Below are 20,261 nucleotides of genomic sequence, written 5' to 3'. Positions count from 1 at the left end.
TAAATGGTATTTGTTTAATAAAGTTATATCAAAGCTGAATCAATGTCTGCAAGATCACTTATTGATTCCATGTAACATAACCAAACATAATAGTATAAGGTTACTGTAAGACAGAAAACAATCAAATTTCTTAAGAACTTTAAGATGTTTGTGCAAATGGTCACATTTTTGGCAAAAACTCAATAGCCTGCGCCACTAGGCAAAATATGTGCTGTGATAGAAACTAAACACAGGTAGACTATGCGACAGATTGTTTCCACCAACTGCTCTAAAGTTCGCTCACTGTCCATAATTCAAAACAACACTGTATAACTCAAGAAGATCTACATTTAGGTAAGGAAACATGCGCAGAACGTGATTCGGCTCTTCAGCTCTGGGGAAAACAGATCCAGGCAGACAGGACGGGGAGGTTAGCTATAGATCCAAAGTGCTGGTCAGTATGTGTCTGAGCAGCAGCTCCTGCAGCACACTGATGTCCAGCGAGGACAGACCAAACGTACGAGCCAACTCTGCCTCCTCTTCCTCACCCACAGGGCTTCTCTCCATCCCTGGAGCCTGCTGCCGGCTGCCTCTGTCCTTCTCAAACTCCTCTGGGCAGAAACACACACAAAGCTTAAAAAAATATAGAACACAATAAGCATTCTCAACAGCACTATGAAAAGAGAACACAACTGACTTGAACCCTATACAGCCACTTACTGGTGAAACACTGCTATTGCATCAGCTTACAAAAAAAAAACACTTGCAGAGAACGATTATGCATATGTACCACCCCTTCGCATGCACATGTGCACACACACAGGAACATACGTACACACACACGCAGACACGTACACAAATACAGACCTGTGAGGGCCTCCCAAGAGCCTCCCAAGAGTCCTCCTGACAACAACCACCAACAGCAATCATCTTAGACCACAACTAATTACATAACTACTACACCCTAGAGTCTAGACACTATGTAACACACTACACGGGCATTGCACACACACACACACACACATAATAGAGCTCTTCACAATGAGAGTAACATCTCCTCTCCCAATAAACAAGTGTGTTTATGTGTGGATGTGTGTGTGTGCATATCTCACCCTGTTGTTGGAACTCTGGGGGCAGTTAACTCTCTCTGAGGTTGCCTCTTCTTTCCCTTTGGCCATCCACCTTTACGTTTCTATGGCAAAAAACAACATCCATAAAAAAAACGTTGTTGCAGTAGTCCTGAACTTCCTGACAGGCCACCCCCAGGTGGTGAAGGTAGGAAACAACACCTCCACTTCGCTGATCCTCAACACAGGGGCCCCACAAGGGTGCGTGCTCAGCCCCCTCCTGTACTCCCTGTTCACCCATGACTGCATTGCCACGCACGCCTCCAGATCAATCACGACACAACAGTAGTAGGCCTGATTACCAACAATGACGAGACAGCCTACAGACAGGAAATGAGAGCCCTGGGAGTGTGGTGCCAGGAAAATAACCTCTCACTCAATGTAGACAAAACAAAGGATCACATCGTGGAGGGAGCACGCCCCTATGGGACCGCGGTGGAGCAGTTGGAAAGCTTCAAGTTCCTCGCCGTACACATCACTGACGATCTGAAATGGTCCACCTACACAGACAGTATGATGAAGAAGGCGCAACAGCACCTCTTCAACCTCAGGATCCTGAGGAAATTTGGCTTGGCACCTAAAACCCTCACACACTTTTACAGATGCACAACTGAGAGCATTCTGTCGGGCTGTATCACTGCCTGGTAGGGCAACTGCACCGCCAGCAACCGTAGGGCTCTCCAGAGGGTGGTGCGGTCTACCCAATGCATTATTGGGGGCAAACTACCTGCCCTCCAGGACACCTACAGCACTCGATATCACAGGAAGATCATCAAGGACAACAACCACCCAAGCCACTGCCTGTTCACCCCACTATCATCCAGAAGGCGAGGTCAGTATAGGTGCATCAAAGCTGGGCCCGAGAGACTGAAAAACAGCTTCTATCTCAAGGCCATCAGACTGTTAAATAGCCATCACTAAGCGGCTTCCACCCGGTTATGTATCCCTGCACCTTTGAGGCTGCTGCCCCATATACATAGACTTGAATTGTTGTTTGTATTGTTGTGAAGTGTTAGATATTACTGCACTGTTGGAGCTAGAAACACAAGCATTTCGCTACATCTGCAATAACATCTGCTAAACATGTGTATGTGACAAATAAAATTTGACTTGATTTGAATTGCAACAGCTTTTGTGAGTATGATTTGCCTGTGTGAATGGAGAAGAGTGTTATTGCTTTCTCTCCACCTTTGGCTCAATCTGTGTATGAGACTCCAGTGGTTCCTGGTCCTCCTCCAGTAGCAGACAGAGGGCAGGGGCACCCTCAGGCCCTGGGGAGGGAGGGGAGACAAGGGAGCTCCACACTGGCATGTAGGGATGACATGTCATTCTCCAGCAGAAGGGGTTGTGGATGTGCTGTTGTGAATATGCAGATTAACAGTTTATGTAGTTCTGTACTTGAGCTGTTGTCTATTGATGTTCTGTATTATGTCATGTTTCATGTGGACCCCAGGAAGTGTAGCTGCTGCTTTTGCAACAGTTAATGGGGATCCTAATAAAATACAAAATACACACAATATTATTCTCATCTCATTGTCATCAATATGATGTGACACAGGTTGCTCTTACCATCTGACTGCAGTTCAATCCCTGCCTCTGAGGTGAACTGACCCAGGTAGGACACGCATACAATTCTGAGAAGCAAAATAAAATAACAACTAAACGGTTCTGAGAACTGACACAACTAAACGGTTCTGAGAACTGACACAACTAAGCTCCGTATGCTGACTGTTAACACATTAATAAATAATCTGCAAAATGAAATAACAACACTCGAATGCCTTACGCTGTTTTAAAACGTGCATTGCAGTAACTGATATATACATTTTTTAAAGTTGGCACTCACTCCCCGACCCACCTCTAATGACTGTCCACATTCTGGAAGGACAAGGTGACAGGCGAAGGCGACACGTGGAGGTGTTCCCGGAATCACCTGCTCGCCCAGCGCCAGGTGCAATGTCGCGGCGGCCGAGGTGGGCACCGGGACGAAAGCGAACCCGGGGTAGACGATACGAGAGACCTCGGTGATTGTCGCCGGGCTCAGCATCAGCTCAAGGCTCGGACATTGGCAATTCCCTGCCAACAAGGAGACAGCCACATGATGAAGTAGCCAGGAAGAGCAATCGAGCATGAAGCTATGTAAACTTCAGTGGAATGTTTACACAGGGAGAATCTCTGGACATGTTTTTACAGCGTAATTCTTATGGCATGGTGTGACTAACGCATTTACATTTTATGCGTGCATGAACGTATGTGTGTAGTTCTTATCGATGCATGTAGGCTATGGCACATAAATCATGTCATGAAAATATATAAAGACGTCATCCTATCAACCTATTCTCTGCGCGACAACATTTCGACGGTATACTGGTGATGCCTGAAAGAGAAAGCTAGGGAAATGTCGACTTCCTGTATCAGTAGCCAATCATATTAAGAGAAGATGAAGGCGTCACAAAAAAACGTCCAATCATAACACATCAAGTGGGCGTTTATTATGACAGCTGGAAGAGTTCTCTCCTCGCTATAAGTGGAGTTTGATCACAGATGCGCTTGTGGCACCGAACTGTAAAAAGTGAAAGGGATGAATGAGAGGAGACCCTGAACAACTTCATCGGGGACATTTCTAGTAGCTTCTTGTCGACTAGATGAAACACAGATCGAGTCTTTGACTGCGAAGGTGAGAGAATGACGCTGACATGTTTGTTTTGGACATGCTGTATTGTCCGTAGGAAGAACTGCCAGTTGACTGTCATATCACAATTTAGCATTGATTAAAGAATAGCTAGTCATTTTTAAAGCGACAGGCGCGAGTTTCGCATTATATTTTAAACTGGTCACCAACTTTTACATTTTTTAAATGTAGTCTAAAACAATGAGTCACCTGACTGAGTCCATTTGCTCATTATACTTTCCACCGGTCAAATCAAAGTCATTGGCTTTGGGAAATCCCCTGCATTGCAGCAGAACACGTGATGGTGCCTCCATCTCTTGCATGCCAACCTGTCACCCTGTTCATAATAGTGGTAGTAGCTTCTTATTTTGGTGCCTAAAGTCGAATTGGTTTAGGCTCTTCATTTGTTAGTTCGGGATAAAAGAACTTGGACCATATTGGGGGGGGGGGTCAAGAAAAGCACTGAAAGTGACACAGCGGCATGTTGTTTGGTCGTGAGACACTTTTTAACACTTTGTCCAGAAGGGAAGCCATGGGCTCCCTTTGGCAGTGACAGTTGAGTGATTGGAGCAGAAGAGGATTGTGCCATGCAGCTGTTGCGTCCTCCTCACTCTCTCTGCCCCCTGGCCGTACTCTGCTGTAGCTGTGTGAACAGACAAGTGCTTCCACGCAGCTGGTGCGACCCTCATGCACGGGCTATTGCTTCCATGATTGAGTACTGGCATGATTTTTTTTTATGATTCTGAAAAGCTCTGTCTATAAAGGTTAAAACTAATTTAGCCAGACAGCAGCAAATTGTTTTATCTTCCTCTGTTTTTCAGGCATGGAACCATCACCCGCCAACACCCCAACCTCCCCGAAACCTGCCCCTTCCTCCCCGGTACCCTCCTCTCTTTCCCCACCTACCCCTAAATCTACCCCGGACACTAGACCCACTGTGCCCCTACCTAAATCGCCCCCGACCTCTCCGGACTCACCTTCCAGACCTTTTAGTCCTGGCCCCCCTCTCTCTCCCCCTGCGTCCTCCCTCTCCATCCCTCCTGCCTCCCCCCTTCGGCAGCCAGTCAGACCTGTCTCCCAGGCGGGACGATCCCAGCTCAATGCAGCCAGCAGGCCTCCGGATGAGAGGAGGGGGGCTGGTGCTGCTGGAGATACCCCGGGCATGCACCCTACTACCCCTGTACGACAGACTTCAATAGCTGAGCCACGTGAGTACAGTCAAAGACACACACACACACACACATTGACCAACCCAACACAATCACTCCAACCCTAAAACTAAGTGCAATCAAGGACATCCTCCTTTCGCGCACAAAAGTTCACACAACAATAAAGAAACATACCACATCCCTAATCTAACCCCTTTGCTTTGTCTGTTTGCCTATTATGTTAAGGCTTTTGGGGTAGGGCACACAGCTCTAATGGTGACTCTGTATTTCACTTCCTGCCTCATCCTCTCCCTCCCACCCATACCCACCAATCAGAGCGCCTCCCTCTGTGGAACGTGCCACAATCTCCATGACAATAGCAGACGTTGACCAGATCATGTAAAGTAGTCAGTCCGGGATTGCTGTGTAAGGCAGAAAAACATCTCTCCTACCCCTATCCTCCTATCCATCTACTTCTCTCCAAGCTATTCTGGTACTACTGGGAAAGGCCTGAATGGAAAGCTAATTCCTTTCTCAATGCTTGGTATGGCTGATTCAGGTGTACTGTATCTCTGATACAACACATAAGGTACAGAATTTACCAAGCAGAGTAGACCAAGTTTCACATTTCTATGTCACGCGCACAAGTACAGTGAAATTACTTTCTTGCAAGCTCTAAACCCAACAGTGCAGATATCAATGTAATATTACAAATAACATGAGGTAGAACAAAAACACAAGAAATAAAAGGTAAGAAGAATACGAGAAAGTAAGAAGCGATTTACAGGGTCCGTTCCAATAATCAAATCAATCAAATGTATTTATGAAGCCCTTCTTACATCAGCTGATGTCACAAAGTGCTGTACAAAAACTCAGCATGAATCCCCAAACAGCAAGCAATGCAGGTGTAGAAGCACGGTGGCTAGGAAAGAATCCCTAGAAAGGCCAGAACCTAGGAAGAAACCTAGAGAGGAACCAGGCTATGAGGGGTGGCCAGTCCTCTTCTGGAAGTGCCAGGTGGAGATTATAACAGAACATGGCCAAGATGTTCAAATGTTCATAGATGACCAGCAGGGTCAAATAATAATAATCACAGTGGTTGTCGAGGGTGCAACAGGTCAGCACCTCAGGAGTAAATAAATGTCAGTTGGCTTTTCATAGCCGATCATTCAGAGTATCTCTACCGCTCCTGCTGTCTGTAGAAGGTTGAAAACCGCAGGTCTGGGACAGGTAGCAAGTCCGATGAACAGGTCAGGGTTCCATAGCCGCAGGCAGAACAGTTGAAACTGGAGCAGCAGCGCGGCCAGGTGAACTGGGGACAGCAAGGAGTCATCAGGCCAGGTAGTCCTAAGACATGGTCCTAGGGCTCAGGTCCTCCTCCTCCGAGAGAGAATTGGAGAGAACATACTTACATTCACGCAGGACACCGGATAAGACAGGAGAAATACTCCAGATATAACAGACTGACCCTAACCCCCGACATATAAACTACTGCAGCATAAATACTGGAGGCTGAGAAGGGAGGGGTCGGGAGACACTATGGCCCTGTCCGACGATACCCCCAGACAGGGCCAAACGGGCAGGATATAACCTCGCCTACCTTGCCAAAGCACAGCCCCCACACCACTAGAGGGACAAATGTTTTTTTTGTTTTTAGGGGTGCGACTGCATCTAGGGTATTGCGCAAGGTTCATTTGAGTTCCTCAGTTAGGTATACCGTATTTACAATATGCAGGGATACTGGAGTGATAGCGGTAGATATGTACAGGGTTTAGGTGACTAGGCATCAAGATATATGATAAACAGAGTAGCAGCAGCATAAACTAAGATTGTATGTGTATGTAGATTCAGTATAAATGTGTGTGCATGCAATGTGTTTGTCGGAGCGTGAGTGTGTAGATTTATGGGGGTAAGGAGTCGCTGTTGACTGAGCTAAATAAACTGTTGTTTTTTTTAGGGCTGAGGCACAGGGCTGGGATATGTCCACCATGCTGGCAGGAATCACTGGCATGCGAGGAAAGAAACGGGATACGTAAAGCATCAGCATAGCACATACGGACGGTTCCCCCTGCTCCTTTAGTGACACAGATTTACCACCTCTGCCAGCCACGACATGAAGCGCACTACCTCACTTACGCAGTAATACTAAGGGCTCGACCAATTACAAATGACAGAGAGGGTTATTACATAGGTATTACAGATGTACAGATACAGTATACCACTTATAGCTTTATTTACAGATAGTGGTCCTCATGGGTAGAGGGACCGGTGGGTGGGGGTCAGAAAGAATGACTGTTGGTCTGTGTGCTGAAGTGGTCCCTCTGTTTGGGGGAGGGGGTGGGGGTGAACATGGACAGTTGTTGTGAGAGGTTACCACCTGTCTACAGGATGGAACATCCTGTTCATAATGAATAACACTACAGTTCATTAGGTGTATGCTTGTTCCCAAATGCTATGCGGCACATGTTTCTGTGTGTATCAATGCTGCCAGTCACCATGTAATATCCCCTTTGGCAGTAACCTTCCTAAGAAATGAATACATCAATCAGATGACTGTTGTCTCTACGTAGAGGAGCCAGAGGAGGAGCTGAGTGTGGAGGAGCTGGAGGAGAGCGCCAAGTCTGGAGACGCCAAAGCCCAGTCTAGGGTGAGTACTAACCCCTCTTAGCCATGGTCCACCCTGGTTTGACCACCATAGCAAACTTAAAGTCCTACCATAGAATCAAATATTAGAACTCAGAATTGAATAAGATCTCTGAGTCCTATATATGAGCTACAATGGGTCTTCATGCGTCTGACAAGAATGAGCACATATTTGACATGATATGCTGTGTCTGTGTGTAGGTGGCCCGTTACTACTTGGCCCTGGCCGAGGAGAGAGATGAGGAGCTGAACAACTGTACAGCGGTGAGCTGGCTGGTAGAGGCCACCAAACAGGGTCGTAAGGACGCCGTCAAGATGCTACAGCACTGCCTATCAACCAGGAAAGGTGAGGGGGCGCGGCCTTATCCACTAAACAGGAAGTATATACAGTTGAAGTCGGAAGTTTACATCCACTTAGGTTGGAGTCATTAAAACTAGTTTTTCATCCACTCCACACATTTCTTGTTAACAAACTATAGTTTTGGCAAGTCGTTTAGGACATCTACTTTGTGCATGACACAAGTCATTTTTCCAAAAACTGTTTACAGACAGATTATTTCACTTATAATTCACTGTTTCACAATTCCAGTGGGTCAGAATTTTTACATGCACTAAGTTGACTGTGCCTTTAAACAGTTTGGAAAAAACAGTCAAACGAGTCCTATATCGACATAACCTGAAAGGCCGCTCAGCAAGGAAGAAGCCACTGCTCCAAAACCACCATAAAAAGCCAGACTACGGTTTGCAACTGCACATGGGGAAAAATATCATTCTCTTTGGAGAAATGTCCTCTGGTCTGATGAAACAAAAATAGAACTGTTTGGCCATAATGACAATCGTTATGTTTGGAGGACTCCGTTACACCAGCTCTGTCAGGAGGAATGGGCCAAAATTCACCCAACTTATTGTGGGAAGCTTGTGGAAGGTTACCATAAACGTTTGACCCAAGTTGAACAATTTTAAAGGCAATGCTAGCAAATACTAATTGAGTGTATGTAAACTTCTGACCCACTGGGAATGTGATGAAAGAAACAAAAGCTGATATAAATCATTCTCTGACATTTCACATTCTTAAAATAGAGTGGTGATCCTAACTGACCTAAAACAGGGAGTTTTTACTGCGATTAAATGTCATGAATTGTGAAAAACTGAGTTTAAATGTATTTTGCTAAGGTGTATATAAACATCTGACTTCAACTGTGTGTATATATGGAGAGATCCAGAGCAATTCAATAGAATCTTCTTTGAATTGGGACTGAAAAAGTACAGCGTGCAGTTAAATGGAGTATGCCGTTAAATGATATGCACTTATCAGGAGTCAACTGTCGTTGGGATTGTGGAACTGATTGGCTGTCTCAGTGCATGGTGTTCAGTATGATGCGTCAAGGTTGTGTTTTGTCATCAGGCATCACGTCGGAGAACTTTGAGGAGGTGAAGAAGCTATGTACGGAGACGAGGTTTGAGAGAGGAGTGAGGAGGGCTGCCCTGGTCATGTATTGGAAGCTCAACCCAGAGAAGAAGAGAAGGGTGGCGGTGTCTGAGCTGCTGGAGAACGTGGAACATGTCAACACAGAACCAGGTACAGGGAACAGTCACACACACACATTCTCATGCATTACATATATGGCCACAAAACAGTCACACAATAATGTAGTATTATGTGTTCATGAACACCGACGAGACCTGAGAGGCCTAGTTGTTATTTAGCTAGTTTCTAAACGGTTTGTTCCTCCGTAATTCCTCCACCCCAAGGTGACGCTGCCTCCCAGAGCCCCATATCCAGCTCCACGCAGAAACAGAGGAGAGTTCTGGAGAGTCTCGTCACCAGCAAAGGTCAGTGTATGTTTATGTCAAATAGACTCAATTGGAAAAAGGCATTGTAACGGTGAGTTAAGACTACCTCCCTCTTTCTCTGTGTCTCTGCAGTCAGTTGCTACGACGTGGGTCTGGATGACTTTGTCGATATCACTAAGAAGTACGCTCAGGGCATCCCACCTAGTCCCACTATGGCTGGGGCCGGAGGTGACGATGATGATGATGACGAAGTTGTGAAGAACCCAGATGACTTGCCCCTTCATCAGAAGGTCTCAACTTTTATTTTTTCTCTCTCTGGGAATGTGTGTGTTCATGACATCTTCACACATATTCACAATTTTATATTTGTTATCTTGCTCATGGATTTTCTCTCGCTCTCTCAAATTCAAATTGCTTTATTGGCATGACAAACATTGAGTAAATATTTGCAAACCATCAATGTTACAACTGCATTTAGTCATACACACATATACAATGGCCATTTTATTAGGTACACCCATCTAGTACCGGTTCGCACCCCCCTTTGCCTCCAGAACAGCCTGAATTCTTCAGGGCATGGATTATACAAGGTGTCGGTTTCAAGGGACCTAACGTGTGCCAGGAACACATTCCCCACACCATTACACCACCGCCACCAGCCTGTACCGTTGACACCAGGCAGGATGGGGCCATGGACTCACGCTGCTCACGCCAAATCCTGACTCTGCCATCAGCACGACGCAACAGGAATCAGGATTCATTGGACCACGCAATGTTTCTCCACTCCGCAATTGTCCAGTGTTGGTGATCGCGTGCCCACTTGAGCCGATTGTTCTTGTTTTTAGCTGATTGGAGTGGAGCCCAGTGTGGTCGTCTGTTGCAATAGCCCATCCGTGATAAGGATCACGTTATCTGCCTGTTTGTGGACCGCCTGTTAGCTTGCGCGATTCTTACCATTCTCCTTCGATCCCTCTCATCAACGAGCTGTTTTCCCCGCTGACTGGATGTTTCTTGTTTGTTGCACCATTCTCTGTAAACCCTAGACACGGTTGTGAGTGAAAAGCCCAAGAGGCCGGCCGTTTCTGAGATACTGGAACTGGCGCGCCTGGCACCGACGCTCATACCGTGCTCAAAGTCACCTAGTTGGTTAGTTGTTTTGCCCATTCTAACGTTCAATCGAACAGTAACTGAGTTCCTCGATGCCTGCCTTTTTATATAGCAAGCCACGGCCATGTGACTCACTATCTGTAGGAGCGAACCGGGTGGTGTACCTAATAAACGGTCCACTGAGTGTACATCGGAATAATGTGTAATCTCTCTCGCACCCTTTCGCTCCCCCTCCTCTCCTTCCCTAGGTGTTGAAGTTTCCCTTACACGCCCTGTTGGAGATCAAGGAGCACCTGATAGACTGGGCATCCCGGGCGGGCATGCAGTGGCTCAGCGCCCTCATCCCCACTCACCACGTCAATGCCCTCATCTTCTTCTTCATCATCAGCAACCTCACCATCGACTTCTTCATCTTCCTCATCCCCCTACTCGTCTTCTACCTCTCCTTCTTCTCCATGGTCATCTGCACACTGCGCGTCTTCCAGGTAGGATTCACTTCACAGAGGAACTGAAAGAGGATAACCTATGTAATTACATTATCCTGTAATAAACTAGCAAGAACACTCATTTAGGGAGTGCTTACCACCTAACATTTGGTATTTTCTTGGAAAACCGAATGGAAATGGTTAGTACTATGTAACTACAGTTACTATGTTAAAGTTATTCCATGACAGTTAGCTATAGAATAATGTCTGTTCAGTATGTGAGCTGTTGGTGTTCTTCCAGAACTCCAAGGCGTGGGAGAACTTCCGAGCACTGACAGACCTGCTGTCTCGCTTCGAGCCGGGCCTGGACCTGGAGCAAGCTGAGACTAACTTTGTCTGGACCCACCTGGAGCCCTACCTCTACTTCCTGCTGTCGGTGGTCTTTGTTGTCTTCTCCTTCCCCGTGGCTGACAAGGCCTGGATCCCCTGCTCCGAGCTGGCCACCGTGGCTCTGTTCTTCACCGTCACCTCCTTCCTCAGCCTCCATGCCTCCGCTGAGCTCTTCGCCCGCCGCGCCCTGCTCACAGAAGTGTTATCGGGGGTCTGTGCCCTGACACAACTGTTACCGGAGAGCGCCTGGTTCCTGCGGGTGTTAGGCACAACGTTTGTGACGGTGCCGCTAGGGGAGATGGTGGCTCTGAACGTGGGCGTGCCCTGTCTTCTCTACGGGCACCTGTTCTACCTGCTGTTCCGCATGGCCCAGCTGAGGGGATTCAGGGGCACCTACCTCTGCCTCGTACCCTACATGGTCTGCTTCGTCTGGTGTGAGTTGTGCCTGGCCCTGCTCCACTCCTCCTCCACCATCGGTCTGATTCGGACCTGTGTGGGCTACCTCCTCTTCCTGTTCGCCCTGCCTGTTCTCACCTTGGGCTTGGCGGCCATGTTGCTCTTCCAGGTCCTTCAGTGGTTCATGGCTCTGGAGATCACCAAGATGCTGGTGACTCTGACCGTGTGCGCGGTCCCGGTGGTGTTGCGGTTGTGGACGCGGTTCAGCCTGAACCCGCTGGGGGTGGCGAGGTCTCTGTCGCGGAGCAGCATAGTCAAGCTCATCCTGGTGTGGTTGAGTGCTGTGGTGCTGTTCTGCTGGATGTACGTCTACCGCTCCGAGGGCATGAAGGTAATCACAATAACTAGTTATGCTACGTTATGCTACATTATGCTACATTATGCTACATTATGCTACATTATGCCAAAAGCGCTAATTAACATAAAATACAGGTAGGAACCTAATAGAAAATAACCGAATGACAGAACAAGCTCAAATTGCAGTCAGCAGAGTACTATTTACAGTATTCAAATGTAACTAAATAAGGGATTCCCTAAATGTATGATAAGTGTTCAATGCATGAACTGTATAATAAACATCCAAATTTAAGTTTAACCAAGTGTCTTGAACAGGTGTATAACTCCACCCTCACGTGGCCGGAGTACAGTAACCTGTGTGGGCCGAAAGCCTGGAAGGAATACAATATGGCCCAAACCCAGATCCTGTGTTCTCACCTGGAGGGCCACCGGGTCACCTGGACAGGACGCTTCAAATATGTCCGCGTCACCAACATCGAGAACGGAGTCCAGTCCGTCATTGGCCTACTCCCTGTGTTTGTAGGGGACTGGATGAGATGCCTCTACGGTGAGGCCTATCCACTCTGTGACAACACCACCGACCCCCCCACTCCCACTGCCCCTCCCCAGCCCCTACCTGCACCCCAGCCCCCTCCAGAAGACCCCTTATGCAAACTGAAAAAGCTGGCGAAGCACGAGTGCCACGTGAAGCGCTTCGACCGCTACAAGTTCGAGGTGACCTTGGGCATGCCCCTGGAGAGGAAGAGTAAGAACGGGACCATTATAGAGGACGAAGACGCCACCAAGGACATCGTCCTGAGGGCCAGTAATGAGTTTGGCCCCATGTTGCTGCACCTGAGCGCTGGGAGCCTGGTAGAGTTCAGTACGGTTCTGGAGGGACGCCTGGGCTCTAAGTGGCCTGTGTTTGAGCTGAAGGCCATCCACTGTCTGACGTGTGCAGACGCCCGCGTGCCCAGCGGCAGGCAGTATAAGATAGAACATGACTGGAGGCGCTCGGCCCAGGGGGCTCTGCAGTTTGGGTTCGACTTCTTCTTTAACCCCTTCCTCACTGCACAGCTGGAGCAGGACGCTGAAACACTGGTGAGGGGTAGTGGTGGATGAGTGTGGTGCAAGAGCAATGGATCAATGTAGAGAAGTGAATAAGTGTACACTTTGTGGAGTCAATAAGTGTACACTAGGAGAAGTGATTTCACTACGGATTGTAAGTAATGCCTTATGTCGACCACTGTTAGGAGTGGCTGAGTGTACACTATGGGGAGGAAGCAAGTACACTAGGAGAACTGAATGTACACACAATCGTTTTGTCAGTAAGACATGCGTTCTGTCTATCTACAGTAAGGGCTCTATTCAATCCGCATCGCTGAAGTTCAGCTTTCCGGCGTGATTGAAATTAAAGGCAATGTCCCGCTGTAGGGGAGACTGCATTCACGGTAAACGCTGCATATGTCGGCTCAATCTGAAATGACCTTTTAAAATTCTATTGCGAAATCTGTAAGGATTCAGCGTTGCATATTAAATAGAGCCCAAATCTATGAATCTGCATGATGTTTTCCACTTTACTGTAGTTCCAGTACTGGGATTGAACTGCTTGTAGTGCTGTGTGTTCTTTACACCCTACCGTAGTAAAGCCAGCATAGACACATAGCAGTATTGTGTGTGTTGCTAAACAAGGCATAAGTGTGAGTGTTTTCATAACTGCTGAGCCAAAGTGTGCGAGGATAATATAATGGAGAATCTAAACTAAACCACTTAATTACAAAGGAGGGAGACAGTTTACACAGACTTACCACTTTCATACATGCAAACACACACACACACACACACACACACAAATACACACACGGCCTCAAACTCCTAATTCACAGACGAGTGTTTTTAGTCCGTCAACATTTCAGAGAAGTGTGGGATAATACCAATCAACAATGTGATCACTAAGTTTATTAACATTTTGCATGCTATTCAACCATATAGGTCTACTGTTTGCACCCTCGCATACTGTAGATAAGGTGTCTCCACTTACATTCAGCTGTGGGACGATTCCTTGAGTGGATGGTTGGGGGGGTCGGAGCGTAGTTATAAATCATTTGTAGACTGTAAGTTGACCACAATTTCATTACTTTTGTTATTTTTACAATTTGAGGCCTTATTTCAGTTTAACTATTTAGTTACTTGTATTCTACAGTTATTTAATAGTTTTTTATTTTTTTTTATCTTCGAACGTAATTTTCATCACGTCGGAGAAACAAATGGACTTAAACTGTTTCTGATGTCTCCTTTAAATATTATGTTTTTAATCATCTTCCTTGTTGTGACGCCACACACCATTAGTTCACATGTATCAAAGTGCACTTGTATCCAACTTGATCTTTGCTCCTCTTTAACTTGTCTGCCTTGTTGTCCCTCGCCCCCCTCTCCCTCCCCCCTCCTTCTCCCTGCTGTGCAGGGGTTTGGACCTGTTCTGATCCCACAGTTCCAGTCTGCAGGCCTCTAATGATGATGTCACTGTTTGTAGGTTGTGACGTCACCACTGTAACCCTCTACGCTACTGTGACTAATAAACCAATCATGGAAATGCTTCCTGAAAGGTTATTGCAATCTCTCACTCCCTCTCTCTTTCACTCGCACGCATGCGCGCACACACAGAGTCTGTATACCTTAATGAGCATGATCTTGTCATTTAGTCTGGATCTTTACTCTCTCCAGGGCTATGGACAGCTTGTCCAGCAGAAGAGGTCACACACACAGTGCTGATTCTGCGTCATTAGTGTATGTAATGACAGTGTATTAACACTAGGTGGTTCCCCAGGCTACAGCACAGAGATTTGTTTTAGTGATATCATGTAATCCTTAATGATGTATTTCAAATCTATTGAGCCATATGAAGACTGTTGGATCTACAAAGTACACAGACAGCAGTTAATACTTTAAGCACTATACATGAATGAAAACCGATTTGAATAGTGGTCATATTAGAATTGATTTGGCTGCAGTGACAGACGTTTAACAGACACACCACAGCCTAACCCTAACCCATAGGATGCAATTTTGTTGAAATCTTTATTCAGGGGGGGGGGGGGGGGGGGGGACATATTAACATATTTATAATTGTTCATTTGACTTTCTCTTCTTGAAAATACGTGAACAAAAAAAAAAAGATGTGAATCAATGCCAGGGCAGCGGGACATGGAATCAAACACAAGTGATGTTTCCAAAAATATATAAATGCAATTGCTGGAGAGAAGAGTGCAATAATCTCTCTCTCACATTGTCATGGACAGCATCATCATTACAGATGATTGGCTCTGGGACATATTGATACGAAACAAACCGATCGGCCCCTTTTTTTAAAGGTCTAGATAACAACGCTGATAAAACAATCCCAATTCCTCTGGTTCAAGTTTTCTTTTTAATTTTTAACTGATTTTTATTTCGGCTTCATTTCAAATGTACACCGTAAAAACCCGAACACTGTTAAACATGCTTTTTTTTTTTGTGTCTTGTAAACACAAACGAAAGGAGCTCGTTGTTGTTTATGGTAACTAGTGCTGTGTAGAGGCAGAGCTCCAGAAGCCTTTTTACAGCCTGTTTATGATTAGAAAGGCAGCCAGTAAATGTATATAAACACATCATTTTTGTTCATCATGCAGCATGTTATTATTTTTTTTGCTTGATTGTTGGACTTTGTTTTTGCTTTATTGATTGGGTTTCATTGCAAAGTGGCACACGACACCGCCGAGATCCCCAGCAGTGTCCACAATCAACAGAAACGTAAGGAGTAAATGTCACCAAGCTGTGACAGACAGCCTAGTGGAACCCAAGTCCAACTGTGACATGTCACTGTTATGCGTAGACCAATAACGGTCATTATCATCATATATTACCACCATCATTAACGAGAATTTACAAAAATATGTGAATTGGTGATTTTTTTTAACTGTGAAAAACTATAATAAAACTTGAAACATCCAGCCAACGTTATGCAAACGTTCTGTTTCCACGATAGTCACCACCAGGAACCACAAAGGGTTTTTTACACCAACGTCAAGGATCAAATCCGACTACACTCTTAGAAACACTCTAGAACCTAAAATGGTTCTTTGGCTGTCCCCATAGGACAATCCTTTGAATAACCTTTTTTTTGGTTCCGGGTATAGCCATTTTGGCTTTCGTGCAGAACCCTTTCCACAGAGGGTTCTACATGGAAGCCAAAAGGGTTCTACCTGGAACCAATCCTTTTTTCTAAGAGTGTAGGAGAGGGACTGGGGGGTTGAACTGAGCACAAACGTACAGAAACAGATGGAGAGAAGAAGAGGATGAGGCAGATGAACAGAAAAAGACAGACAACATGTAAAAGCTCCTCCTGCCGAGAGGTCAATCCCTCGGAATGAAAAAACGACCAATAGCGAAACAAACACAATCAGATCAGCCACAATCCAGAGGTCAACACATCCATGATTAAGACTAAGAGAAACCATAAACCAACATCATTCTCATTGGGTAATTCAGATCCCCCTGTTTGGCCCTGGGGCGAGGTGGGTCCAGTATTTCAGGGGGGGGGGGGGGGGGGACTTCATTAGTTGGAAGTGTGGGAGGCAGGGACTGAGCACTCTGGAGTGTGTCTCCACAGTATCGCCCTGTCGTCTGGAGTGTGTGTGTGTCTGTCTCCAGCCTCCTGCGCTTTCCCTCTCTCGGCCGTGCATCTCCTAGTTGAATTTGTCCTGGAAGATGTACAGGTTGTTGGTGGCAGCGATGGCGATGATGTTCTCCGTGGGGTGCCAGGCCGTGTGCAGGATCTTCTTGGTGAAGTCCAGGCTGTCCACGCTGATGTCATCCTTGCGACGTTTCCCACCCTGGCAGACGCGGCGAGGCTTGAGAACGGCCCGGGGCTTACTGCTCTCCCTGGACGCCTCCAGGGTCACGTCGCGTTTGGTATTCCGGTCAAACATCCGGAAGAAGTTGTTGTAGGCCCCCGTCATGATCACACTGGGAGAGGGGGACGGATAGAAAATACTCTAGAAGTCCAATTCTGCCCTCATGCACTCTGAACATAAAGTGCACACACATTCACTTCCTGAACAATTAAAGGGGTAGTAAAAACGGCAAGGGCAACAAACATAAGAACACACACACTCTTCGCCTACCTGTCTGAGCCGTTCCAGGCACACTCAAACTTGTCGAAGATGCAGTCGTTCTCATAAAGGGAGCACAGCTTGCTGCGGAGGTAATCATGCACCTGCAGGAACACACGCCAAGATTTAATCAACACACGGCTCACAGCCAACACAGACACACACACACAGACCGGACACAGAATCCACGGCATAGTACTCACACAGACATAGCTCTGTCAACTAATGTTAACACAGGATATTCATTCTGAGAATGTGGAGAACTACTGAACCACGTTGTAATCGAATCCATTTAGGGGACACGGACACACACTCTCTCTCTGTCTCTCTCTGTCTCTCTGTGCATGGTGATGCAAGGGCCTGAAATGTACAACGATATCTTTATACATACTAAGCTTAATGGATTCTCTGCATAGGGTCAACGGTCAATTCATGGTCAATCCTTCTACGACCAAACCATGGTCACAGTTTGGTTGTAAATCAAACCATCTTGACATGTTTGTTTCCATACCGTTCTCGCTGACCGATGAAAATATGTTGTGTTAAAGTGAACATTGCCTGTTCTCTCCCCTGACAACCCACCCCTCTCCACTCCCCCATTTCTTTCCTTTTGGACCTTTTAGAATTTGTCTCCCCCTCATTCTCTCTCCCTCCCCTCCCTTTCCCAATTCATTTCAATGGAGGGAATACCTGAGCAAACACAGCCAAATTAGGAAATACAGGGTTTGAGAGTCCCTCATTCCCACCCATCTCCCACCTCTCTCTCTGTCTCCTTGCTGCATTGCAGATAAGGGTAGGTCTCAGTAAGGTATCCCCCCCCCCCCTCCTCTCCCAGTACAGTTTATGAGTGGAGCTCCTGGCTATAAATAGCACCAGCGCATCTTAACCACCCACTCCTGACTGCACAGCAGAGCATGCCTCACCCGCACGCACACACACACTACGCGGGCACACAACACGCCCACACCTATAGACACACTACACACGTATCATGTGCACTCATTATTTCCTTAATCATGCTAAACACACACTGAACATACAGGAACACGTGTATCATACACAACATGTACAGATGTTACATACACAGTGTATTTCCAATGTTAGTCATTTAGCAGACGCTCTTATTCAGGTTGACCTACAGCTAGTGCATTCATCTTAAGGGAACTAGGCGAGACAACCACATATCACAGTCATAGTAAGTACAACTTTTCCTCAATGAAGTTGCTAATCAGCAACGTGAGTGGTAGTAGACCCTATGTATGTATAGAGGCATTGACATTCAGGCCCAGAGGCTAAACATGTGTAGCACACGCTACACACACATGCGAAACACATGCATATGAGAGCCCAGCAACTTGAGCTTCTGAAAACATCCAATTCCATTTTCAGACAGATCTCCCCGACTGACATCAATGCCTGGCTTATTCGACAGTTTCCACACTCCTAATAATATGTCAATACATATCTGACCCACGTCTGCTTCGCACAATGCACTCGCATAGCTTTACTGTATATGCTAATAGTAACAGTACATACACTGTCTACGTCTCTGGAAAAAGAGCCTGTGACTGTAACGGTTTTCTTCGTGAGAAGGAGAGTCGGACCAAAATGCAGCGTGTAGATTGCGATTCATGTTTAATGAAAAACCACACTAAACACAAACACTACAAAAACAATAAACGTAACGAAAACCTAAACAGCCTATCTGGTGAAAACACATAGACAGGAACAATCACCCACAAACACACAGTGAAACCCAGGCTACCTAAATATGGTTCCCAATCAGAGACAATGACTAACACCTGCCTCTGATTGAGAACCATATCAGGCCAGACATAGAAATAGACAAACAAGACATCCAACATAGAATGCCCACCCAGATCACACCCTGACCAATCAAAACATAGAAAATACAAAGTAAACTATGGTCAGGGCGTGACAGTACCCCCCCCCCCAAGGTGCGGACTCCGGCCGCAAAACCTGAACCTATAGGGGAGGGTCTGGGTGGGCATCTGTCCGCGGTGGCGGCTCTGGCGCTGGACGTGGACCCCACTCCATGACAGTTTTAATCCCCCTCCTAAACGTCCCTAAATAGGTTACCCACCACAATGATAACATGGGACAGAGGGACAGCTCGGGACAGAGGTAACTCGGGACAGATGGGTAGCTCAGCCCTGAGAGGAAGCTCAGCACTGAGAAGAAGCTCAGCACTGAGAAGAAGCTCAGGCAGGTGGTTAGATCCGGCAGATCCTGGCTGGCTGGCGGTTCTGGAAGATCCTGGCTGACTGGCGGATCCGGAAGATCCTGGCTGACTGGCGGATCTGGGAGAATCTGGACGACTGGCAAATCTGGGAGAATCTGGACGACTGGCAGATCTGGGAGAATCTGGACGACTGGCAGATCTGGGAGAATCTGGCCGACTGGCAGATCTGGGAGAATCTGGCCGACTGGCAGATCTGGAAGAGTCTGGACGACTGGCAGATCTGGAAGAGTCTGGACGACTGGCAGATCTGGAAGAGTCTGGACGACTGGCAGATCTGGAAGAGTCTGGACGACTGGCAGATCTGGAAGAGTCTGGACGACTGGCAGATCTGGAAGAGTCTGGACGACGGGCAGATCTGGAAGAGTCTGGACGACGGGCAGATCTGGAAGAGTCTGGTCGACTGGCAGATCTGGAAGAGTCTGGTCGACTGGCAGATCTGGAAGAGTCTGGACGACTGGCAGATCTGGAAGAGTCTGGACGACTGGCAGATCTGGAAGAGTCTGGACGACTGGCAGATCTGGAAGAGACTGGTCGACACAGACTGGCTGCTCTGGCTGCTCCATGCTGACTGACAGCTCTGGCTGCTCCATGCTGGCAGACTGCTCTGGCTGCTCCATGATGACTGGTAGCTCTGGCTGCTCCATGCTGACTGGCTGCTCCATGCTGACTGGCAGCTCTGGCTGCTCCATGCTGACTGGCTGCTCCATGCTGACTGGCAGCTCTGGCCGCTCCATGCTGACTGGCTGCTCTGGCTGCTCCATGCTGACTGGCTGCTCCATGCTGACTGGCTGCTCCATGCTGACTGGCGGCCCTGGCTGCTCCATGCTGACTG

General features: G+C 47.0%; 2 protein-coding genes and 1 long non-coding RNA gene across 8 annotated transcripts in view; 1 reads left to right on the top strand and 2 right to left on the bottom strand.

Annotated features, from left to right (window-relative positions):
* LOC149978265 (uncharacterized) lies at positions 1-3,509 on the bottom strand. 3 transcript variants are annotated; one of them, XR_016486249.1, is made up of 6 exons: positions 3,441-3,497; positions 2,965-3,182; positions 2,676-2,740; positions 2,295-2,462; positions 1,092-1,171; positions 1-590 (listed from the first exon to the last, which is right to left on the bottom strand). It is a non-coding gene; the product is annotated as an uncharacterized LOC149978265 (long non-coding RNA). The 3 variants fall into 3 exon arrangements; XR_016486250.1 differs by lacking the exon at positions 2,295-2,462 and having other exon boundaries at positions 1-612; positions 3,441-3,509; XR_016486248.1 differs by lacking the exon at positions 2,295-2,462.
* Positions 3,207-16,005, top strand: wfs1b (Wolfram syndrome 1b (wolframin)). 2 transcript variants are annotated; one of them, XM_021560950.3, is made up of 11 exons: positions 3,207-3,783; positions 4,599-4,985; positions 7,496-7,572; positions 7,770-7,914; positions 8,974-9,147; positions 9,321-9,401; positions 9,495-9,652; positions 10,718-10,954; positions 11,196-12,071; positions 12,353-13,117; positions 14,481-16,005. In XM_021560950.3, exons 2-11 carry the CDS (start codon positions 4,601-4,603, stop codon positions 14,526-14,528), a joined length of 2,946 nt encoding a protein of 981 aa, XP_021416625.3. In that variant the 5' UTR covers positions 3,207-3,783; positions 4,599-4,600; the 3' UTR covers positions 14,529-16,005. The 2 variants fall into 2 exon arrangements, with proteins under 2 accessions (XP_021416625.3, XP_090054350.1); XM_090198224.1 differs by lacking the exon at positions 14,481-16,005 and having other exon boundaries at positions 12,353-13,708.
* The window catches only part of LOC110487700 (serine/threonine-protein phosphatase 2A 55 kDa regulatory subunit B gamma isoform), a 30,225-nt gene continuing 25,034 nt past the window's right edge, over positions 15,071-20,261 (bottom strand). For all 3 annotated transcript variants that reach the window (XM_036942757.2, XM_036942758.2, XM_090198229.1), the window contains 2 exons: positions 17,179-17,270; positions 15,071-17,020 (listed from right to left, as the gene is read on the bottom strand). In XM_036942757.2, coding sequence (XP_036798652.1) covers positions 16,741-17,020; positions 17,179-17,270 — 372 coding nt within the window. In that variant the 3' untranslated portion in view covers positions 15,071-16,740. The remainder of the gene's footprint in view (positions 17,021-17,178; positions 17,271-20,261) is intronic.

The sequence above is a fragment of the Oncorhynchus mykiss genome, chromosome 14, assembly GCF_057628025.1.
Source record: "Oncorhynchus mykiss isolate SJ-2025 chromosome 14, ASM5762802v1, whole genome shotgun sequence".
Taxonomy (NCBI): Eukaryota; Metazoa; Chordata; class Actinopteri; order Salmoniformes; family Salmonidae; genus Oncorhynchus; species Oncorhynchus mykiss.
Note: the sequence above shows the minus strand (reverse complement) of the source record. Positions and strands in the feature narration are given on the sequence as shown.